This window comes from Aricia agestis, chromosome 15 (genome assembly GCF_905147365.1).
Source record: "Aricia agestis chromosome 15, ilAriAges1.1, whole genome shotgun sequence".
Lineage (NCBI taxonomy): Eukaryota > Metazoa > Arthropoda > Insecta > Lepidoptera > Lycaenidae > Aricia > Aricia agestis.
In genome coordinates, this window is record NC_056420.1 from 9991872 (window position 1) to 10010000 (window position 18129).

Below are 18129 nucleotides of genomic sequence, written 5' to 3' on the forward strand. Positions count from 1 at the left end.
GAGAAAGCCATTTACCCCGACCTGCTGTCTATTATCTAAACGGCTGCTAAGTTATTTAATGACTGAATAACTGAATGGAATTTAGATAAAAGACGAAAAAGCGGGTATAGTACAACTTTTCAAGATTTAAAAACTATCCTATGGCCATCATGACCATTCTCGGGAAAAAGAAAGGAAGTATCGTCCTTTAAGTCGGTTCAACACACTTAAACTATGTTTCTATATTGCCATATCAAGTGTCCGCCATTTTGTTGTTATGTCACTTCGACATCCGTCATTTTGTGTACGCCATGTTAACTGTCCGCCATTTTGTTTTCAGGAGAACGACGTCATCACACTCATCAGCAAAGTGGACGAAAACTGGTTCGAGGGCAGCGTCAACGGCAAGACCGGCTTCTTCCCCATCTCGTACGTGCAGGTCACCGTGCCGCTACCTAACATGTAAACACCAAAACACCTTTAGCCCACGGGGTCACCAGCGCCAATGCAGCTATAATATTTCTTTCTTTAATAGCATATACTGAAAATGGTGTGACGCGAGATATTTCAAGTCATAATTTGATTCAAAATAGCTTAGTTGACGTACTTATATGATATTTATTTATTGTAACCAAAAAAAATGAAACATAAATTATCTTACTTTGGAGTATCTACCCAGCGAAAAATACACGGTTTGCTGACGCAAACTCATACCGTACTTTGGAAAAACATCCTAACAGACCTAGTGTTAGCTACTGTTAAGATGAAACTGCTATTCTATTTGTAGTTTTACTGTTTACATTAGTTATATTAATGTATTAAATTTTAAAGAAAAAATATTTCTCGTTGCTCCACATTTTTGAAATTAAGCAAAGATCTCTCCAGGTAACAATTTGACTCGCAAAACACTGATGGCGATATTGTGGTGACCCAGTGTGCAAGGTTTAAGTCAATACCATTGGGGTCATTCAAAACCAACTCCATAAACCTCGGCAAACAAATTTTATTTACATGGCAACATATACAATTAGTTGTAAATATATACCCCTACAGATAAAAATAAACTTAGCATTCATGAACTAAATAAGTAAATCAAAAATGGTTGTCAACGCGCAGCATTGGCTAAGAGATCTACGAAATTTAATTTTATTTCAAATATTTTTGAATACTAACTCTTAGTTGAATCTGATGGACTAGCTAGAAGTTTATGGAGTTCATTTTCAAACACCCTGTATAATCCGACTTTCTTCGTTATCTTTCGAAACTCCAACAAAGCAATCATACAAAATCGTCCAATACTGTTAATTTGTTGAACTATATTTAAGTAATACAGACGAAGAAATCTAGGGTCTGTTCAAATCAGAGATGCAAAATATGTTTTAAATTTGGAAGTCGAAAGTTAAATTATGTGTACATTTGAAATCATGTATGAAAGTATGTATTTATTATATTATTCTTGTTAATATTTTATCAATAATTCTAGGGTGCATTAGACCAAACAAGAATAAATACTTTATAAATTCGACACTTATTAAGTATAATTAGTTTTTAATACCCGCCATCTAAAATTTGGTTTATTCTTGATTGGTCGCATGCTTGCATTTAAAAAAACATAACTACCACCGAGAATCTTAGTATTTCACAAGATATGGTCAATTGAAAAGAGTTTATATTAAAATCGTGTTTTAGATAGATAAATGTTTGCCGATATTTTTGTAACAAAATAATTTACTGCAATATTTTTAGCTCAATTCAAATTACATATTTATAATAAATATATCCATAAAATTCAACTTAAAATCATAAACTGTAAGAACAGGCTCTCGATTGTATAGGGTGACCACATACAAAAATAGTTAAGACACTACATCTTAGGTTTTCACCTGCCTATATCGAAACGATATACCAAAGACATCTGTTGCTTTTACATATTAAATAAATTACCAAAGAAAAAAGGAGTGCTCTCTAAAATATTAAACACATTTGAAGTATGTGGTCAGCCGGTTTTGATGAAACACAAAAAAAATATTCCCTTAAAGTGTCAAAAGCTCAAGATGATAGTTGTTTAATTAGTTTTACTTTTATTGAAACAGTGGACCCTTCTGAGCCCCGGTCTTCCATTTTGTTTCTACCCTCCCTTATGTAAATTCTTCGCCATAAGTTTCGATGCCAGACGATGTTAGATCAGTAGGTTCATAGTTTTAGTTGCCAATTGAAATTAGATATCAGGATTAGAACTGAACTACCTTTACTAACGAGGAAATTATTATGGACGTATACAATAGTTTATTTTTTTTAACTATAAACTATATTAATTTCGTCCTTCGAAGCTCTGAATGTAATAGTCGTCTAGATAATGGTTAGATTTTATAGTTATATATCTACGGTAATCTGGTATAAATGTATGTAAACGTGTGTGGCGCGCGACGGTGCGCTATCGTTGAATCTTGCCAATGTTCGTGGCATTTAATGTTTCGTGTGTTATCGGCAAATATATTATACTATATTATAATGTCATTGTGATATCATGTTAATGGTGCAGTATTTCGTCGCGTACCCGCTACGCGACTGCGGTTTGTGTGGTAACAATAGCGTTTTGTAGTTATGAATTTATTTTAAGACATTATGATTTTAAACTTAAGACATTTAGACTTAAATTATGAATATTAAATCGTTCTATGTGGCTAGATATTTTGAATATTAAATGCATGCTCGTTCACATTCCTGTCATGTCGGTGTTGCAACTCATATTGACTAATATTAGAACACGGACCCCGTTGGATAACTTCTCTGGCATACAAAAGACAATACCTAGATCTAATGTTAGACGTATGTAAGTTCATAATAATATTGTTCTATCTTCAAGTGTTTCTTAAGTGTAAGTATTTTGAGGTAAATCGATAAACGATGAGGGTCTAAGTGTCACGAGGCCGACGGGCTGACTCGTGCGAAACGTCCTGAACCCTGATGGCATTTATACCTGTATTATGTTCGACTCAATGAATTCAAATATTTATCTGTAATTCTATGCTATAGTAGACGTATTAAAACATAACTCAGAGACTTATTGGATCAGCCATCGCGGCGTGTTTGGGCATTTTTGCTCGGACCTGAAGCTAGAAACGTTAACCCCACTTTTAAAGGATCTAGTGACATTTTACATCGTGTGAACCGTGGCACGCGTATAGCTTACGGCGGACGTCGACGCAATTGGTGTGATGTAATTCGATATATGTTTGATATAAGTATTGTCGTTCATGTTACTATATAATACATCATCTATCTACTGTTATTTGATAGATATCTTGAAAATTTAAAGGATGTATCACGATTGATTTGTATTAAAATTTTAACCTAAACTTATTGCTCGTTTCGCCTCCTAAATAAAATGTTATAATTGAATGTGTGTTTCGATTACCCTTGCTACTTGTTTGCGAAACTTTAATAAATAATTAGTGACTACCGCTAATTAGTTAATCCTTCACATACATTATTTCCTGTTCATGTAAGAAACAAAAGGTTATTTAGGAAAGCAAGGCTAGTAAAGAGCCACCAAAAATAGCCAACTATAAACAAAATGTCCTGGACTATCAACCACCTTTGAGAGAGAGTTTGGCCTGGCTTGAAAAACTGTTCACACGCGGCATATACCAAGCCAATACTGGCTGCCTGTCTTATTGGCAGCCAGTACTGGCTCTGTGAAAACTGTGTTTTATTTGATCGAGCAATCACGTATCCACACATTCAGCATTACTCGATAGTTTAACTCCAAATCGAGTAAATATTATCGTGTGGACCGCAAAACTCACACGCTTGAGTAAAGCTCGACGGCTTTTAGATTTATATGCTAAGTACTCACATACGGTTTATTTATATTCCAACGAGCCGGCTCGATGCGAGTGTACCGATAGTGTGTACTGACTGTAGTACAGTCAGTACACACTGTCACTATTATCACATCGATCAGTGCAGTAGTACTGACGATTAGACTTAATATTTAATTTTCTAACATTCTCAGTTATTCATACAAGTAACAGTAACATCAACACTTGAAGCTGATAGACGATTATTATACCATCATAACAACAAAATATAATATTGTAATAACTGAGTTATCAACAAGAACAGATGTCACTGAATTTGGGTCTGAATACTGATGTTTATTCAATTTATATAAGTAGACTAGATGTCCCGCGCGGCTTAAGCGGGCGACGCTTAAATTAGGAATTTTACGGTAACCGTACATTTTCCCATAAAATATAGCTCTTATGTCCCTACTCCCTTCACTTGGTTTACTCTATATCTGTGCCAAATATTGCCATCGTATAAGTCTTAGCGTGATAATTATAGCCTATAGTCTTACTCGATAAATGAGCTATCTAACATTGAAATAAGTTTTTAAATTGGACCAGTAGTTCCTGAGATTAGCGCGTTCAAGCAAACATACTCCTCAGGTTTATAATATTAAGTATAGATTTTTTTTTAATTATCGCTTGACAAACTCGAGTCTCGATCTAAAAGACTATGAAAAGTAACAATAACAGGGTCATTATAGGCTCATAAGTCAACCATGGGACGATGTATGGTATAATATTATGGTAGTGATGATGATGATGATGAATGTAATTTGCATAGTAGCATATGCTTTCCGTTCTTAAAACAACGCCGAAACTCCCAACTTGTATCTATAAAGATTCAGGAGTTCTCTCAGCACCTTCCGAACCACGGTATACCAGGTATACCTCGGTGCAAAATCTTACTTGTTGGTAGCATATGCTTAGAATACTTCTCACGAAACCGAAGTCACCACATGTTTCCCCATAAATTTTGAGGAGTTCCCTCGATTACTTATGGATCCTTCATCAGATCACCACTTTTGTGAATATAATACCAAATTGGGACCCTACATACCAAAAGAACAATTTTGAAAATCGGTTAACAAACGGCGGAGTAATCGTTGAACATAAGAAAACAAACATAACACCTCTCCCATTTTGAAAGTCGGTTAAAATTGTAGCCTATGAGTTATTCTGATGTATAAGCTATATTATTGTTAAGTTTCATTAAAATCCGTTCAGTATTTTTTGCGTGAAAGAGTAACATCATCCATACATCCACACATCCATACATCTATACATCCATACATCCAAACAAACTTTCGCCTTTATAATATTAGTAGGAAGTAGGATCTTAAGGCATAGCATTTTGTAAAAAAAGTACTATTAACATTGCAGAATCATTTATGCTTAGAATACTTCTCACGAAACCAAAGTCACCACATGTTTCCCCATAAATTTTGAGGAGTTCCCTCGATTACTTATGGATCCTTCATCAGATCACCACTTTTGTGAATATAATACCAAATTGGGATGATACCCTACACACCAAAAGAAAAATTTTGAAAAGGAGTAATCGTTGAACATAAGAAAACAAACATAACACCTCCCCCATTTTGAAAGTCGGTTAAAATTGTAGCCTATGTGTTATTGTGATGTATAAGCTATATTATTGTAAAGTTTCATTAAAATCCGTTCAGTAGTTTTTGCGTGAAAGAGTAACAAACATCCATACATCCATACATCTATACATCCATACATCCAAACAAACTTTCGCCTTTATAATATTAGTAGGAAGTAGGATCTTAGGGCATAGCATTTTGTAAAAAAAGTACTATTAACATTGCAGAATCATTTATTTAAGCAGTTTGGAATGATTGAATACAATTGAAATACAATGAGAAGCAAATTATATAATTACTTTTGCGAATTGAACATTTAAATTCCACCACGGAGACGCAACACCAAGTGAAGGGTAGATTCCTTCTGGATGTTATAATCAGAAAGAGTTCTTCCATCTTCCAATTGTTTACCAGCAAAGATGAGACGTTGCTGGTCTGGAGGGATACCTTCCTTGTCCTGAATCTTGGCCTTTACATTTTCTATTGTGTCAGAAGGCTCAACTTCCAAGGTGATAGTTTTACCAGTCAAGGTCTTGACGAAGATCTGCATACCTCCACGGAGACGGAGTACTAAATGAAGAGTAGACTCTTTCTGGATATTGTAGTCAGAAAGAGTTCTTCCATCCTCTAGCTGTTTACCAGCAAAAATGAGACGTTGCTGATCTGGGGGGATACCTTCCTTGTCCTGAATCTTGGCCTTTACATTTTCTATTGTGTCAGAAGGCTCAACTTCCAAGGTGATAGTTTTACCAGTCAAGGTCTTGACGAAGATCTGCATACCTCCTCGCAGACGCAGCACCAAGTGAAGAGTAGATTCCTTCTGGATGTTGTAGTCGGACAAGGTTCTTCCATCCTCAAGCTGCTTACCGGCAAAGATCAGACGCTGCTGGTCTGGGGGGATACCTTCCTTGTCCTGAATCTTGGCCTTTACATTCTCAATTGTGTCAGAAGGCTCGACTTCCAAGGTGATAGTTTTACCAGTCAAGGTCTTGACAAAGATCTGCATACCTCCACGGAGACGGAGTACTAAATGAAGAGTAGACTCTTTCTGGATATTGTAGTCAGAAAGAGTTCTTCCATCCTCTAGCTGTTTACCAGCAAAGATGAGACGTTGCTGATCTGGGGGGATACCTTCCTTGTCCTGAATCTTGGCCTTTACATTTTCTATTGTGTCAGAAGGCTCAACTTCCAAGGTGATAGTTTTACCAGTCAAGGTCTTGACGAAGATCTGCATACCTCCTCGCAGACGCAGCACCAAGTGAAGAGTAGATTCCTTCTGGATGTTGTAGTCGGACAGGGTTCTTCCATCCTCAAGCTGCTTACCGGCAAAGATCAGACGCTGCTGGTCTGGGGGGATACCTTCCTTGTCCTGAATCTTGGCCTTTACATTCTCAATTGTGTCAGAAGGCTCGACTTCTAAGGTGATAGTTTTACCAGTCAAGGTCTTGACAAAGATCTGCATACCTCCACGGAGACGGAGTACTAAATGAAGAGTAGACTCTTTCTGGATATTGTAGTCAGAAAGAGTTCTTCCATCCTCTAGCTGTTTACCAGCAAAGATGAGACGTTGCTGGTCTGGGGGGATTCCTTCCTTGTCCTGAATCTTGGCCTTTACATTTTCTATTGTGTCAGAAGGCTCAACTTCCAAGGTGATAGTTTTCCCAGTCAAGGTCTTGACGAAGATCTGCATACCTCCTCGCAGACGCAGCACCAAGTGAAGAGTAGATTCCTTCTGGATGTTGTAGTCGGACAGGGTTCTTCCATCCTCAAGCTGCTTACCGGCAAAGATCAGACGCTGCTGGTCTGGGGGGATTCCTTCCTTGTCCTGAATCTTGGCCTTAACATTCTCAATTGTATCAGAAGGCTCCACTTCCAGTGTGATAGTTTTACCTGTCAGGGTCTTGACAAAAATCTGCATGCCTCCACGAAGGCGCAGCACCAAGTGGAGAGTTGACTCTTTCTGGATATTGTAGTCAGAAAGAGTTCTTCCATCTTCAAGCTGTTTACCAGCAAAGATCAAACGCTGCTGGTCTGGAGGGATTCCTTCCTTATCCTGGATCTTGGCCTTTACATTCTCAATTGTATCGGAAGGCTCGACTTCCAAGGTGATAGTTTTACCAGTCAAGGTCTTGACGAAGATCTGCATACCTCCTCGCAGACGCAGCACCAAGTGAAGAGTAGATTCCTTCTGGATGTTGTAGTCTGACAAGGTTCTTCCATCCTCTAGCTGTTTACCAGCAAATATGAGACGCTGCTGGTCTGGGGGAATACCTTCCTTATCCTGAATCTTGGCCTTCACATTCTCAATTGTATCAGAAGGCTCTACTTCCAGAGTTATTGTTTTACCTGTCAAGGTCTTAACAAAAATCTGCATACCTCCACGAAGCCGGAGAACCAAGTGAAGAGTAGATTCTTTCTGGATGTTGTAGTCGGACAGGGTTCTTCCATCTTCCAATTGTTTTCCTGCGAAAATGAGACGCTGCTGGTCTGGGGGGATTCCTTCCTTGTCCTGAATCTTGGCCTTTACATTCTCAATTGTGTCAGAAGGCTCAACTTCCAAGGTGATAGTTTTCCCAGTCAAGGTCTTGACGAAGATCTGCATACCTCCTCGCAGACGCAGCACCAAGTGAAGAGTAGATTCCTTCTGGATGTTGTAGTCGGACAGGGTTCTACCATCTTCAAGCTGCTTACCCGCAAAGATCAGACGCTGCTGGTCTGGAGGAATACCTTCCTTGTCCTGAATCTTAGCTTTTACATTTTCAATGGTGTCGGAAGGCTCAACCTCCAAGGTTATCGTCTTACCAGTGAGGGTCTTCACGAAAATTTGCATTTTGACTACCTATAACAATCAAGAATTCTATATTTAAATTTGAAACTGTTTCTTACAAAATATATCAACACAATTTCCTTTGTTCACGGCTTCACGCAACAAAGAACAAAGGAAGTAAACTTCACAAAATGGCGTCATGTAGGTCAGCCATGCCATGTTCACTGATTAGACAAAGAATTTACCAGATACTTACCACTTGCTGCACAATTCAATCGAAATCTTGGTCTCCCTTTTATATTTCTAAACAATTGCAATAAAATATGCTCAAATAAAATAATATTAAACGATAAAATTACAAGATAATCGACGGACAATGTTATCAAGCAGAAATTCGAATGACTAATGATTTTTATTTTTCTTTAGCAAAAACGAGGCCTAGTGTTGCCAACTTTTTTTTACTAACCCACCAAATTCCAGTGTTGCCAGACGGCCAACTCGGTTTCTCCCCAAGTGTTCCCCGAAATCCCCCCAAAATTCGGGATTTCAAGAAAAATCCCCCCACAAATTATAAAAGAAAAATTTTGTTCATTATGAATGGGACTTTCACAAATGGATACGATGAATGTACACTATTTCTTCGTCCAATCGTTATAGAATCAGCATTTTTATGGTTCCGTAAGTCGTAACCAAAGGGTAAAAACGGGCCCATAGGACTTAGATTTCGCCGTCTGTTCCCAGATTTTTTCCTCCAACAATCCCCCCAAAAAAATGTTCCCACCAATTTTCCCCCCATCACCTAAAAAAAAAACCCCAAATTTGGGGGGATCCCCCCCATCTGGCATCACTGCCAAATTCAGCAGTGTAAACCACCACCGCTAAAACCTATATGGCCTCTCAAACCACCAGAATTCCACTAAATAACGTAAAGGCAACGACAACCTATCTGAATTTATATTCAGATAGGATAAATATTTGAAAATAATACAACAACAACGTCATTATTATTATGAAATAATTCTTTTTGTTTCTACAAAAAGGAAAACTTTAGTTACCTATGTGCCTATGTATAAGTAGGTACTTAACTAAAGAGTAAAGATGAACGTGTTTAGAGGAATCATTGTCATTTACTTATTCAGTTTGTGAAGAATTCTAATTTTTGTAATATGGTATTTGGTATTATGTTGTTATTACAGCATTTGCCTTCGCATGCTAACCTTGCACGAAAGAAAGGCGATCAAACTTCATCTGCGGGGCTAAAATGGTCGCTTTGAAGAATTATGATATGATTTATAATATGATTCATTTTTCTAAAATCGCAAAATGCAACTCTGCTTGCAATTAATTTCTGTATTTTTGTACTGATTTGACATTTGTCAGTTTTGACAATTCATTTGCTGAATTGATTAAGAGGAATTGCTAAATGTGACCATTTTAGCCCCACCGGTTTCTCTGTTAAGTCTTGACAACATTCATCATGCTAAATAATCGCTCTATATCAGCGTTAGAATGCGGCAAAACGAATAAAGATAATAATAATATAATTCAGTTTCCAGTGTGCGTCTTCAAGGGTTAGAAACATAATAAAAAAAACTAGTGGCTTAACGTCGAAGCTACCACTAACTTAAATAATCTAAACCATAAGAAATCCACTAGCCACTAAAACCACATTTTTCCCGCCGAAAGGTACGTCTAAACCATCTAGTGGAAATTCCACTAAGTTGGCAACACTGCTGAGGCCGAGAAGCAGTGCTGCCACACCGAATTTTAGAAAATCAGTACTAAAAACATGCCAAAAAAAGGTTTAGAACCAATAAGGAGCCAAACTAAAAGCTCGAAGCAGATGGAGCCACCAGCGACTGGCCTTTGTTTACTACAACTTACAAGTGTCAAATGAGTGGTTGCGATTTTCTATGTTTTCTTTGTGATAACGATCTTAAAATATATTTTTTGTTGAAATGAAAGAATGAAAGAAATGCGTCAGTGGTGAGCAAAAAGCCGATCTGAGCGAAAGGTAAACAAAGTAATATTTTTAGGTTACATTTCTCATTTCACAATTTGTTTAAATATGTTATCCTCATAAGGAGTTTTTATTTCAAGATTGGAGGCGTATGATCGGAACCAAAACTATGACGATGGTTTGGGCGATCAAAAGGACAATTCTCTTATCTATCCACACCCTAACACATTCAGAGACATGAACGCCGATTAACCTGTTCCAAGCATCAGCAAGTAGGAAATAATAGAATATCTGTAAAGGTATGTGTATATACATTATTAACATTTATTTACTATCACAGATAAACGTGAAATATTTTGATATTATTCCATCTTTTTACAGATTGAACACGGAACCAATGGCTAACTTTTATACAAATCTAGACTCATAGGACACTATACATTTCGTCAGAAGAATATGCAAAGCTTGCAAAAGTGATGTATTTAGTAGACATTAAAGTCTCTCAAGAAGGAGGTATAGATGTGTAGAGGATTGCTATTGTGAATGCGCTGCAGGAAATGGTGCATTTGCTAAGTGCAAACAATATGTCTGTGTCATGGTCATTCATGGCTTACATCCACTATCTTGAACCAGCAGTTTTTGAAAAATAATTGTATCAAAATTATTTAGATGTAATAAAACCAAACAATCATTGATATCAGCTTTTATTTATTTTTCATAATACATTCTCTAAAGTTACAACACATGAAACATAAAAAATATTTGACATGCTATTGGTTAATCCTATAATCCTCTCAGTATTCAAACACATTTTAGTACTTGCTGCAACTGTGGTACAACAAGGTGCGGAATCCTTACAGCAACTTTTCTATTAGCAAACATGTCTTGAATTTGCTTCGATACTTGGTCATAAGATAGCCTATTCCCATTATTTGTCAATCACATTTAGATCTTGCATAATTATGCTAATAAACAGTAAGACAACAGAAGCTCTGTATGTATTTCTTAAAAATGTTTCTTATGGCTCAGCATCGGAAAATATATGTTATAATTTGTTATTGGTTTGTTTGTAAGAGGCATGTCTAGGAAATAATAAGTTTGGCTTAGGCTAGACATCATAATTTCACAACTTACCTGTGTATTTACTTCCTTCAAAATAATCATCTTCTGTGAAATGAAGTGAACTTAAGCGTGCCATATTCTTTCCTTGAAATTCTTTATTCACAAGGCATTTCCCCACTTTTTCTTGGGTCTTTGGGAAATATATGAACTCTCCAGTTTTTAAAACTCAAAGCACAACATTGAGGCATTTTTACGAAAATTGATAAATAATACTCTTGTTTGTAAAAATGTATTGGATTTGACAGCTCTAATGACAAATTACGGTCAGTCGACGATGCGACGCCTATCGGGATAAAAAGGCAGTTATGCTCCTCATTTATATATCTACCCATAGACTTAATATATACTGTCGTATTATAGGTTTATGGATCTACCACCCATTCAGTAAATTTTTAGCAATTTCTGTTCAATATTGCTTCAATAGCAATATGCTTTCAATTTCATTATTTTCATGGCATTGTCATGTATTGCACGTACAGTGTACACGTATTAATTAAGTACATATTAATATTATAAAATATTACTTTATTACCTACGTATTATTACGTATTTACGTATTCAATATATTTTATTGCTCGGTTTTTAACGAAATTGCTTTCAATGTGATTGAATTTGGATTGAACCGTGTAAATCCGCCTTTTCGTTCAAAAATGCTAAGACTGGGTTGCACCAACTAACTTTGACTTTAACCTTAACTATAACCGGAAAAATTGACAGATGTCGTATGAGAATATGGGTTGTTTGGACGCCATATTTAACTTTAACTATAACCACGCCTCTGGTGCAACCCAACCTTAACGTTCTCACCCATAACCCTATAGAGTACCTATATTATTATGTCTATGCTATAGATTATAAGTCTATGTTCTCACCACTCTTGTAACGTTTCAGACCGTTCACAGACTAATCTGCGTTCGGGGCATGTTAGATTACGGTATCATTTACAGTCTGTCAAAAAAGGTCATGAAATTAAAAAGTGGCAACATCGTAGTGTCATCCCTTTCAAATCAATAACAAAAAAGGGATAACACCTCGGAACAATAACCGAAGATAACACTATGATGTTGACCCTTTTTAATTTCATGACTTTTTTCACAGACCGTATATTGGATCCTAGATCATTGAGTCATTTATGTTGGATAATGTAATATAGATAAATGAATAATGATTCATTTCCTCCTTGATCATAAATTTTTACATTTGCTAAGAGATGGATCTAATACGGTCATAGAAATAGGTGTTGCCAGTTATTTAATATTAAAAAAAGAGTTTTTAATTTCTTGTTAGTTATTTAATATTATGTTGATTTCTTAGGTTTACGCGAGTATCACTCATTATATTACAAGGTTCAAACACTTACGTTTTGTCGCGGAGCACTTTTATTAATCCCGACGTTTCGGCTACTTTACAGCGGCCGTGGTCACGGATTCAAACACTTACGGACAAAATCCCTCTAAGTGTTTGAACTGTTAATATGTTTCAAATAATGTAATTTAATTATTTTTCTGATTATATTCTTGCATAATCTTGCTGAAAAAACAAAAAACAAGCCATATTAACGTGCCACCCGTAAAAATAGTTCTGTGTACAAAGCAATGAATAAGGAAACAGATTGAGGCGACATAACTACAAAAAAGTGTGGCCGGCGCCAATATGGCGCCGGTAAATTGCCAAGAACTAGTGTCCGACCGAAGCTTCGGCTTCGGCTTCGGCCGCCTTCAGCCAAAAAACCACCTTCGGCGAAACCTTCGGCTTCGGCCTAAAACCCGGCCGAAGCCGAAGCTTTGCCGAAGGTCCGAGCAACCGTCGAAATTGAACGAAAGACTGAGTGAGTCGTGAGAGAGCGACGGACCGGTCGTGTATGCAGAGGCCACTGGGAGTCACTGTCAAATACAGTAAACAAACACTAAAGTTCTCAATAAATCATTTAATTATTTATTAAGAAGTTAGTATTTGTTTATTTTATTTATTACTCTAGTTTTGGTCTAGTCGAGTAAAACAAAGACGTCTAATTATTATTGTTATTTGAATAATAAAGAAATTATATTTTTTACAATAGTTCAGTCAATAAAGTATGTAGTTAAAGAATGCGTGAGCAGCAATTTTTGGTTTTCAGCTAAATTAATTTTTTTCTCTTAGTTATTACTAAGTAAAAAAAATAATTTTTTAATTACTAAAAATGATGCGTTGTAGGCGTTGTAGCAAAAAACATTCTGCGATGAAAAAAACTTATTAAATTCTCTATAATTTTTGATTCTGTACACTTTTTCCGAATTCTCATCCGTTTTCGAACTACGCATTTGAGTCATTCCTTAAACTTTATTATTTGTAGTCCACAAATTATTAAGTAATAAATAAATCACGAAATCACAAACTTTTATTACCATCTCTAAATCAACTTCTCTATGAGACTGTCAATATTATATAGGTAAACCTTCAATATTGAAGTTTTGAAATATTTAATTAATTGTAGCTTGTAGACATATTGAACATAACTATATTTTAAAAAGATAAAACCGACATCAAAATTATACGTAATTTAGAATTAAAACTCCGTATCTCCAAAACTACTGAACCCAATTTTATAAAACTTACACTATTCCCTAAGTTGAACAATACCTAGTACAACAAAAAAAGAATTACGGGAAGGGAAGGGAATAGGATAGGGGATTGGGCCTCCGGTAAACTCACTCACTCGGCGAAACACAGCGAGAGCACTGTTTCACGCCGGTTTTCTGTGAGAACGTGGTATTGGCCAAAAATAGACCTTCGGTCGGACACTACCAAGAACTAAACATGGCGGTCTATAGTGATGGGACACTCGGTTGATATTTGTCGAGGACATCGATAAACTAACATGTTATAAGTGAGCGTCCTGTTATATTATATTGATATCAAAAATGATTTTTTTATATTATATAAAAAAAATATCATTTTTGCCTATTTTTTCTCTATGTAAACAAAATAGGCAAATATGTTTTTTTTATAAAGGAGCCTCCTTAATTTTAATAAAACTATTTAATTTATTTTAAGTTTATTAATTATTATTTAAGTTGCCATTATTGAAATACTAGTTGTACTATCGCACGAAGTGTTTACAGTTTATTTTAATTTTACCATCAATTATTATTATTATTAAAGTATGTATACAACTGAGTATTTTGTGAACATTTCAAGTGCCTATTTTTTTCGCGATATATCGAGATCGATATTGATATTTTTTCAAATATCGATGTATCGATATATCGATATTTTCTTTCAATTTCGACATCCCTATAATACGACACTTTGACAGTTTATGTACCTCGGAGAATTATTTTGATTTGGTAGTGAGTAGTGACCATTATGTCGAGTCCACGTATAAAAGTCAATGGTACAAAGGAGCCGAGATGGCAACTTTATTAATTAACATAACTGGCAACATTCACATTAACTGTCAAAACTTATCTGTTTTGTGGACTTGAGTGGACGGGCGTATTGATGTGCATAAAATTTAATAAAATTCATAATTAAACTATATAAAAATGTTTTATAAATTGTAAAAGTGTTTCCTTACACTTGTAGAAAACATTTTGTATCCGTTTACGTGATCTAAATTGGGCTAAATGTGTCCATAAAAGCTCCTTGTAGTAAACACGTTATTTTCCATTTTTAATTCCTATTTATAAGGTTCAATGTATATTGTGTGCTGTGTAGACATTTTAGCGTGAAAAGATATTGCAATCTATTCATAAGGGTAGGTTTTGAAAATGGCTGACATGATACGTGCCATGGGGGCGCCGATAGGACCCCCTATGAAGGATAAGTTGGGATCACCATCGACGGAATCGGAGGACGGTGGGAACGACATAGCGGAGCTGGCCGCTGACCTAGAACTCGACGAAGCAGACGGACCTAGCACTAATGGTAAGAAGTTGCATCAAAAAATAATAAACATTACTTTATTTTTGCACCCAACTGCATAATAGGTATGGTCGCCGATTAATTCGATGTACCACTTTATGATCTTATTTCTAAAGGTTTCAAGTGGTCTTATACTTATATTATATGGGACAAACTATGTACCTAGTTAAAAAATAATTGAGATTACTATTACAAAGTATGCAACATTACACCTATATAGAAAGATGATAATTCAATGTCTAAAATGTTTAAAGGATAGTATTGTAGTGTAACTAATTTTACAATGTACAATTTAATGATAAAAAAATATCAGTTACACGTAAATACGTTCAGAAGTATTAAACCTTGTAGTACCAGAAGTCATAATATGTATTGTAGTTTATTACACATTTTGTTAAACACAATTTAATGCTTATCAATTGTTTATTAATGCTTATGAAATGTTTGATATACATAATAGTTGGGGAGGCGAAGAGGGGATTTCGTGACAAGCTTGATCGTGTCAGTTTTTTTTAAATTCTAATTAAAGGACTTTATCTTAAAACGATAATGCCGTCCTTATAGGTATTTAATATAAATTAATAAAAAAGAGTGTGTCAGATTAAGCTTGTATAGACTTCCGACATGTGTCTAGGTGTCATGGTATAGAAATCATATTTCTTACATGGTTGGTTAAAAAATTTCATCGGATCTGTCTGATTAAGATAGGGGATGTTTAGTATACCCCAAAGAAGCTTCCATGTAAAGCACTGACGATTCACAAGTTAAAAAATAAAGCTTCATATTTTCCTTACTAAGCTTTGCAGATATTTTATGTTGCACTAAACTAAATGATTTAGTCCTTGTTGTCTAAAATGTTGTTATAATTTATCTAAATAAACAATTTTCTGAAATTTTTTCTTTTTTATAACTTTAAAACGGCTGTAGTTTCTATATATATATATATATATATATATATATATATATATATTTTTTTTAAATTTTTTTATTTTAATTAAATAAGGGGGCAAACGAGCAAATAAAAAAAACTTATTATTTTTTTAACAGTTTTACCCAATGTAAAAAAACCTACTACTTCCATGACACTGGAGTGACTACATGATTAGCACCCTCGCTTCTCCTACTAGGTATAATATTAGTGTTCTCTAACATTATCATATTTTGTTATTGTTTATGTATGTATTGTTATTGTTTATATGTAGCACCTCCATTGTGGGTATCGCAGACACAATAGATTTTCAATTGTCACTCAAGACTAAGTCAATAATAAATATATAAACGTGTTAGGTCAAGTTTGGGCTTCACTCGAAAAATTTTGACCTTCTAGACCAGCAGTACTCAACCTTTTTTTATATGAGCCAAAAACAGGTTTTACTCTTTGTGTTGCGGGCTGCAATCAATATTATTTACGTAAAAATAGTGTTGCTCAAAATGATCAATTGACATGGGCCATTGACAAAAACCTGGTGGGCCGAAGGTTGAGTATAGCTGTTCTAGACTAATTAGGTAAAATACAATCATTTTTTATAGGGGAAAGACAAGCAGTTTTGGCGCCACCTGAGACAGAGTGGTACCATGGACGTCTTGACAGGTATACCTCTGAGGAACGACTGTGGGCAGCCGGAAAACATGGCAGTTATTTGGGTAAGTTATTCAAAAAAATTGGTTGGTCATATAGAACAGAAATTCATTAGGATCATAATATTATATATGTAAACAGATGAGGTAACAAAATTTTAAAACATATTTCTTATAATAATTATGATTATTAAAAAAAATATTTTAAATATATATGTTTTATAAATTATATAAGTTATGACTTATTTGAAAATAGGACTAGAGTTGCAAAAAGGCACCCAATATATTTTTTTATATTATTGATTAATGATTATAGCACATTATAGTATGTAGCTTTTTGACTTTAATATTTTCACATTGGGTTTAACTCTTGTCCGACTAAAATATAGCCAGAATTGAGACTTATTTCTCATGTATTTCATTAGACAGTGGTTTTCAAAGGATCGGATGCAATATTAGTCAATTATTTTTCTTGTGTAAATTAATGTGTTGTGGATAAAATGACTCTAGGGTGTTGTTGCCATAATATAATGTCGATTATTTCCACTATTTAGCGAATTTTGGCCATAGTTTGGTAGTATAATATAATATATTCTATGCCATAGTGCACCTGCCTACCGAAAGATTGCGTCTAGCGTCATACTGTATGACGCTGGACGCCACCTTTCGGCAGAATTTTCAGTCTAGCTTTTAATCTACTTCCCGGCTCATTATAGAAGTACAGCTGCTGCAGGAATGTTTTATAGAATATTAACTATTTACTTACACAAAATATAAAAAAAAAAAACAAAACGGCCCTCTTTAAGAAATTCGAGAAAAAATGTTTTTGCATTTTTTTGCAAAAGAAAAATAAATAGTTAAAAAACTCATTAAATGACGGCGCGTAGTTGTACAGTTCGACAAGGCTTTCAAATATGAATATGTCAATGATGTCAATGGGCGCTGCTGGTAAAGAGCTGTCAAAAATGACTTTTTTGTATGATAGAATCGTTATTTCCTTTTCTCGCCAAGTTCATATACAGCCTTGTCGAACTGTATGTTGAATGGTTAAGTCATTCTTCTAAAATGTACGAATAACTAAAGTTAAAAATAAATGATGTAATGAATAATTATTATGCTTGTATCTATATCTACAGGTTATAACAAAAGTAAGTGATAATTCTTTTTTTTATATAAAATAAGGGGGCAAACGAGCAAACGGGTCACCTAATGGAAAGCAACTACCGTCGCCCATGGACACTCGCAACATTAGAAGAGCTGCAGGTGCGTTGCAGGCCTTTCAAGAGGGAATACGCTCTCTTCTTGAAGGTTTGCAGGTCGTATAGGTCCGGAAATACTGCTGGTGACAGTTCGTTCCAGAGT

The 18129-nt window shown here is 35.3% G+C and overlaps 3 protein-coding genes across 10 annotated transcripts in view; 2 read left to right on the top strand and 1 right to left on the bottom strand.

Annotated features, from left to right (window-relative positions):
• Positions 1–3381, top strand: part of LOC121734381 (endophilin-A) — a 69089-nt gene extending 65708 nt beyond the window's left edge. For all 7 annotated transcript variants that reach the window (XM_042124956.1, XM_042124960.1, XM_042124962.1 and 4 more), the window contains one exon: positions 320–3381. In XM_042124956.1, the coding sequence (XP_041980890.1) occupies positions 320–445 (126 nt within the window). In that variant the 3' untranslated portion in view covers positions 446–3381. The remainder of the gene's footprint in view (positions 1–319) is intronic.
• A 2271-nt stretch (positions 3382–5652) lies between these two features.
• LOC121734374 (polyubiquitin) lies at positions 5653–8609 on the bottom strand. Of its 2 annotated transcripts, XM_042124947.1 has the most exons (3): positions 8461–8609; positions 6218–8276; positions 5653–5989 (listed from the first exon to the last, which is right to left on the bottom strand). In XM_042124947.1, the coding sequence occupies exons 2-3, from the start codon at positions 8265–8267 to the stop codon at positions 5754–5756; spliced, it is 2286 nt and encodes a 761-aa protein (XP_041980881.1). In that variant the 5' UTR covers positions 8268–8276; positions 8461–8609; the 3' UTR covers positions 5653–5753. The 2 variants fall into 2 exon arrangements, with proteins under 2 accessions (XP_041980881.1, XP_041980880.1); XM_042124946.1 differs by having other exon boundaries at positions 5653–8276.
• A 6142-nt stretch (positions 8610–14751) lies between these two features.
• LOC121734373 (ras GTPase-activating protein 1) overlaps positions 14752–18129 on the top strand; it is a 26093-nt gene continuing 22715 nt past the window's right edge. Inside the window, exons 1-2 of the mRNA XM_042124945.1 lie at positions 14752–15192; positions 16720–16833. Of these exons, the coding sequence (XP_041980879.1) occupies positions 15036–15192; positions 16720–16833 (271 nt within the window). The 5' untranslated portion in view covers positions 14752–15035. The remainder of the gene's footprint in view (positions 15193–16719; positions 16834–18129) is intronic.

Bases quoted from the DNA above. Each gene is read 5' to 3' on its own strand.
- LOC121734374 (XM_042124946.1), bottom strand. From the start codon at position 8,267: ATGCAAATTTTCGTGAAGACCCTCACTGGTAAGACGATAACCTTGGAG.